Source organism: Helobdella robusta (genome assembly GCF_000326865.2).
Source record: "Helobdella robusta unplaced genomic scaffold HELROscaffold_40, whole genome shotgun sequence".
In the NCBI taxonomy this organism is placed as follows: domain Eukaryota; kingdom Metazoa; phylum Annelida; class Clitellata; order Rhynchobdellida; family Glossiphoniidae; genus Helobdella; species Helobdella robusta.
This window is the reverse complement of record NW_008704903.1, coordinates 1,078,419-1,084,982: the sequence shown is the minus strand read 5'-3', so window position 1 is coordinate 1,084,982 and position 6,564 is coordinate 1,078,419. Positions and strand designations below refer to the sequence as shown.

The 6,564-nt window shown below is 37.7% G+C and overlaps 1 protein-coding gene across 1 annotated transcript in view; it reads right to left on the bottom strand.

Annotated features, from left to right (window-relative positions):
* HELRODRAFT_192960 (hypothetical protein) overlaps positions 1-6,383 on the bottom strand; it is a gene marked incomplete at its 5' end in the record, with an annotated part of 10,768 nt that extends 4,385 nt beyond the window's left edge. The window contains 4 exons of the mRNA XM_009025200.1: positions 948-1,150; positions 2,569-3,288; positions 3,391-5,799; positions 6,321-6,383. Of these exons, the coding sequence (XP_009023448.1) occupies positions 948-1,150; positions 2,569-3,288; positions 3,391-5,799; positions 6,321-6,383 (3,395 nt within the window). The remainder of the gene's footprint in view (positions 1-947; positions 1,151-2,568; positions 3,289-3,390; positions 5,800-6,320) is intronic.
* Between the last annotated feature and the right edge of the window lie 181 nt (positions 6,384-6,564).

Genomic DNA, 6,564 nt, shown 5'->3' with positions numbered 1-6,564 from the left:
TAGCAGAAGTGGCAGCAGTAAAAGTAGCAGCAGTAGTAGTAGAAGCAGTAGCAAATTGATGACGACCATGATAAATAGATTTAAAAAATTAAAAAATATAAATTATTAGTTTTTCACTTTATTACCTTTCCAATCCTTAATCTTTTGATCTTTAATCCATTGGTACATTTCCTTTTTGGAAAGCATAGTGAAACGTCATCATCATCATCAGCAGCAACAACAACAACAACAACAACGTCAACAACAACAGCAACCAACCGGTCTGTCAGAACACATTATAAGAACGTCAATAAAGTCCGAAACCGTAATCATACCTGTATTATTATGATTATTATTATGATTATTATTATTATCATTATTATTATTATTATTAGTAGTAGTAGTAGTAGTAGTAGTAGTAGTATTGGTAGTAGTAGTAGTAGTCTCAGTTGTAACAACAGAAGAAGCAGTAGCAGCAGCAGTTGTTAAAATTAAGCATCGATAACCATAACCATCATCATCATCATTATCATCGCCATAACTATCATCATTATCGCCGTCATAACCACAATCATCATCATTATCATCATCGTCGTCATCATCATTATCATCATCGTCATCATCATCATCACCGGTAAATTTTTTGGCATTTTGATCCAAAACTGGAGCACTCCTGATGCGATTGAACGTCAGCGCTTTGAACACAGAACTCACCTTTAAAAATAATAATAATCAACAATAATAATCTTAATAATAATAATAATATTAATAATAATATGATAATTCTTGTTAGTATTATAAGAGAGAGAGAAAGAGAGAGGAGAGAGAGAGAGAGAGGAATGGAACGGACTGGGAGATGGTCAAACGGATAAACAGATAAATGAATGAATGAATGAATGATAAATGAATGAATGAACAAACGAACGAACGAACGAACGAATGATTTGAAAAAGTGAATGAAGGAAAACCCCACCTTCAACTCTTCATGTAGGAGGATCATCTCGGAGTTAACAGGCATAATATCGTAGCATTCGAACTGCTTCAACATCGTAATTATTGCCACTTCTGGAGGAGCTATATTAAACCAGAGAAAAATAATCACCGTGATGATGTAATGGTTAGAACGCCTGTTCCTGCTGTCGTAGTGACCGAGTTCGAATACAAAGAGAGCCTGGCATATCACACGAATAATATGCCATAAATTAATTCACGTCTATATACGCTAACTGTATTTTATTGATATCTCTAACAATTAGTTAGGAGAAAATTATGGATAATTATCATCACAAATAAATTAATTAATTTAATTGATTCATTAAATACAATTTAATTAATTAAATTATTATATTTCCTCTAATTTGAAATAATTTTTATGACATTGATGGGGACGCACTTGTCCATAGATCGACTTTTCCCGGTTCCGTAAGCTGGGAGTGGACACAAAAAATAATTATAACAATAATAATAATAATTATTATTATTATTATAACAATAATAATAATAATAGCTTGTTTTTATTATTTTTTATCATTGTTATTTAGTCACTTGCTTATCTAACATTCATTCTTTCGTTCATTCATTGTTATCATATATTCATCTACAACAACAAGCATTCGTTCGTTCGTTCGTTCACTCATTCATTCATTCATTCATTCATTCATTCATTCATTCGTTTATTTATTCATTCATTCATTCATGAATCTCACGAACAGGTAATATAGTTGTGGATTTTTCACTATCCTTCCACACAAGAAATTTGTTCTTCATTATTTCTGATATACCCAAGCTCTCTATGTGAATGAACGAACGAACGAATGAATGATGAATGAATAAACAAATAAACAAATAAATAACCAAATGATTGAATAGATGAATAAATGAAAAATTAAACGAATAAATAATTAAAATAACCATATTAACAATCCAAGTAGAACGTGTCTCTAGCAAATGAATTAATGAATGAAAGAATGGTGTAAACGAACAGACAAACATACAAAAAAATGAATGAATGAATGAATGAATGAATGAACGAATGAATAAATAAATAAATGAACGTATGGATGAATTAAAAAACCGATAGATGAATGAAATGACCAAACTAACAAACCAAGTGAAATGAGTCTGCAATGTTCTCTCTGGGTCTTCTAAAAGAATTTACGGCGATAATAATAATAATAAATAATAATAATAATAATAATTTGATAGATATCATCTAATTGTTTCTTCTCAGTAAGGTGTTTTTGCCTGTGCCAAACTTATTGCTAATTAACGTTAAAAGTGCTGATATTGATATTAGTACAAATACGCTTGTTATTATTGTTATAATTCTTATTGTAATAATTATTGTTATAATTATTATTATTATTTTATCGCTTTTACAGTGAATAATTTATTATTAGTATTCATTTTTATTATTCTTCACCACATGTTATTTACATTCTGCTAGTTAGTTTATTGCTGTCAGCGCATTGATAGCCCAACACACAAAGGCACGCACGCACGCACGTACACATATACACATACACACACGCACACATACACACACATGCATACATACACGCACAAAGACAAACACATAAACAAACAAACGTCTATACATACTCTCAATTTGTCATTAGCGAAATTGGCCTCTTGGCATTCGTGTAGTTTCTTCTGATACAAATTCCTCAAATGTTTAACCGCCAAGCCTTTCAGCTCTTTATTCATCGTCTGCGTCGGCTCAGACTGCCTTCTACCATTTTTTTTACGAAATTTTAACTTGGCCAGCTTGCTACCAAATTTATTGAGTCCCGAAATGATTGATCCAGAGCTAGAAGTGTACCCACTCAAGTTTGAGCTACTGATGCTAGTGCTACCGGGTGGAGAGCTGTTGAAACTGTCACTTGTGGGCATAATTCTTGGTGGTTCTACGGCACTCTGCCGTCTGAAAGTCCAATCGAGGAATTTCTTTCTAAGGACGTTATTGGTGCCGCGCTCTGCAATGTCCTTCGTCTGATTGGTTGGTTTGTTTCTGGAGGGTTGGAAGGGGTAGTTGCGTCTGGAGTCGAAAGTTGCTTCACTGCAGGAATATCTGCGAATTGATGGTTTCCTGGTCGGGAGGATGTTGGATCGGGAGGTGGCTGGTTGACCAGGTGAGGGAGTTAGAGATAAGTGGCGTGCTGGAGATATTGCTTGCTGCTGTGTTGGTGGAGTTAGTGATAACGAACGCGTTTGTAGCTGTAGCTGCTGTTGCTGCTGTCGCTGCTGCTGAAGTTGTTGTTGCTTTTGAGGTGACGACTTAGAATCTGGGGACTCTGAGTTGATTGACACCTAGCGGAAAATGTTTTTTCAAAAAGTCTTTCACATTCTTAATTTATAATAATTAAAAACCGAAATATGAAATGAATGAATGAAAGTTACTAATCTACTAACCGTTCTATTCCTCTTCTTAATGAGTTGCTGCGTGGGAAGGTCGTTGCTGGCGTTGCCGCTTCTGATTGGCTGACGACTTGCAGCCCTCTCTCTCATCATCTCATTGTACATCTTTAAATAATCATCCAAGCCAATCGTCTTCTTCCTCTCTTCACTGCTCCTGTTTCCGCTGCTATCCAAGTCGCTACTTTTTTCTGGAGTTTTTTTCAAGAGTTGGGACATGACCGTCGGTGGCTCTTGGCGAGATTGTGGTGACGTTTTCGGTCGTTGTGGCGATGTTGTTAGACTGTGCATTTGTTGCTGTTGTTTTTTTGATTCTTCAATTTGTTCTGCAAGTTGCTGCTGCTGCTGCTGCTTCTGCTGCTGCTGTACCGACTGACCGAGATCGATATTATTGCGAGTTATAACTTGAAACCGATTCTTCCTTTCTACAATAATCGAGCTACTTGCGGTACCGCCACTGCAAACGCTCATACTTCCGCCACTGTTTCGACTACCACCAATATTATTTTCCTCGCTATTACCTGTACGTGCGTTATACAACTCGAGTAATTTATCGATGTTACTCTCCTTCTTCTTATAATATCGACCGCCGTACATCTTCCGGTATGTTTCGGTGTTGACGGTTTCGTAATGCTCGTAGACGACTGGCAGCCGATTCGGTGGTCGGTACTGATATCCGCTTATTGTGAGATGAGGATTTTGGTCTCTGTTACAATCAGACAAAGTTCGAATCCTAGTTGCGCGGTTTAGCAACGCTGATTGTTTTATCAAATTTAATCTGGCTACCCGGGCGGATTTTGGAGGTGTTTGGGTCCTGTCGGGAGATGCACTGATTGCGATCCTGGATGTGCTGCTACTCAGTGGAGGTGTTTTGTTTGAGGAAAAGGAAGGATGCTCGTTCGATGATGCTGGTGACGTTGGTGTGGCGTCGAGGTCGACTACTAATTTAAAACCGTCTGATCTTGTTCGTCTGTGGTTCAGATGGAATTGAGGTTTTAGTTTTTGTTGTTGCTGCTGCTGCTGCTGTTGATGTAGCTGTGGTGGTGGTGGTAGTGGTGGTGGTGGTGATGGTAGTGGTAGTAGTGGAGATAGTGACTGTTGATTAAGCAGTTGATTTTGCTGCTGTAGTTGAGCTGTTAAATCTTCATTTCGTTTTTCAGATTCCAAAAAAAGATTTTTCAATTTCTCGATTTCCTCTTCCACTTCTTTCAGTTTCGCTTTCGTTTCATCAATCTCCTTCTGCTGAACCTCTATAATCTTCTGTTGCATCGTCCACTTGTGCTGAAGCGGATCCAGCAGGACATCTTTATGTTTCGAAGTTTCCAGTAGTTTCAGTTTTGTGCCTAATTTTTGTAGAGGTGCTTGTATGCCGCCCTCTGTGGCGCGCCTAGTGTAGTGGTACCTCTTACCAGCCTCATCTACGTCGAGATTGCTGCTGCTGCTGCCACCGTTGTCGTCGTCGTCGTCGTCAGAGTCGTTTCTGTCTTTGGAAAAGAGTTTTGTTGCTTTAGCGGCTTGTCGACTGGCGTTCGTGCGCTCGGCAGATTTTGACGACCGACTTTTGATGTTAAAAAATTTTTTCATCTTTTCGATTGGTTTCGAAGTGGCGGGTTTTGATTGGCTGGATATTTGTTGATGTTGTTGTTGTTGACCATGACGATGACGATGTTGTTGTTGTTGCGGAGAGGTTGAAAATATTGATAGTTGTTGCTTGGGTGACGATGATGGGGAAGAGTAAGAAATCGTTTTAGGCTGTTGAAATCTGGACGACGGTGAGCTCAGTGAAGACGGCGTAGTTGGTAACAAACTGGATGGTAATGTTAGCGGCAGTTGTTGTTGTTGCTGCTGCTGTTGTAGTAGTAGTTGATGTGGTTGCTGCTGCTGCTGCTGTTGTAGTTGTTTAGATGGGGAAGACGGTGATGTTTGTGATGGAGGTGTTGTTTGTTGTGGCGGCCATTGCTGTGGAATTTGTTGTTTTTGTTGTTTAGATAATGGTGATGTGGGTGAAAATAGAGAAGCTGGTAGTTGTGGTAGTTGCTGCTGTGGCTGTTTTCGTTGTTTAGACGGCGAAGATGGTGAATTTATTGGAGAAAGTTCCGGCACAAACTGTGACGGTGGAGATTGTTGTTGTCGCCATTGTTGAAATTGTTGCAATTGTTGTTGCATTTGTTGACGCTGCTGATGATATTGTGGCAGTTGTTGACTTTTGAAAGCAATCGTTGATTTGGGAGGTAGAGAATGTGTATCTAAAGCTATTGCCAATGACCTACCTTGACCTTGTGGCTGAAATTGTTGCTGTTGTTGTTGCTGCAGCTGCTGCTGTTGCTGTGATTGTTGTTGTTGTTGCTGCTGTGGAGGGCTTGTATCTGGTTGTTGGTAACTGTAGTCTAACAATCTTGAATGGTCCTTACGATGATGGCGATTATGATTATGATAATTATGATGATGGCTATGGTGATAATTAGTTATTATTATTATTGTTGTTGTTGTTTTTGTTGTAATGGCGATGATGATAATGATTATGGCAAGATTTTGTAACTCTAATAAGAAATTGAGTGATTTTGATTTTAAGTAATTGTGTTAAAAAGGATTTGTATTAGTCATTCGAAGAATTGAATGTGATACAGGCTCGTTCATTCATCCACTCATTCACTCACTCACTCATTCATACATTCATTCATTTATTTATTCATTCACTCACTCATTTATTCATACATTAATTTACAGTTCAGAACAATAATTCATTGCAACTCTGGACAATAGCGTCTTTACAAACGGTTCAGCTATTGTGAGTTATAACAAGCAAAGATCGGTGTAAATGTGTTTTTGTTGTTTGTGTTTGTTTGTGTGTGTTTTTTTTTGTTTGTGTGTATTTGTGTGTATGCCTATTATTATTATTATTATTATTATTATTATTATACACTGACTTCTGACGATATGAATGCTATCAGCTCTTTTTCGTTCATCTTTTGACCCTCATTTCGCCTCATTTTTCAATCTTCCAATGTGTGCCTGTGTTTGTTGCGTGTGTTTGTTTGTTTGTGTGTGAGGTGGCTGTGCGTGTGTGTGTGTGTTTGTTTGTTTGTGCGTGTGTGGTGTCTGTGCGTGCTTATGTGTGTTTGTTTGTTTGTTTGTGTGTTTGTGTGTATTGTGTGTATGTTTGTGTGTGTG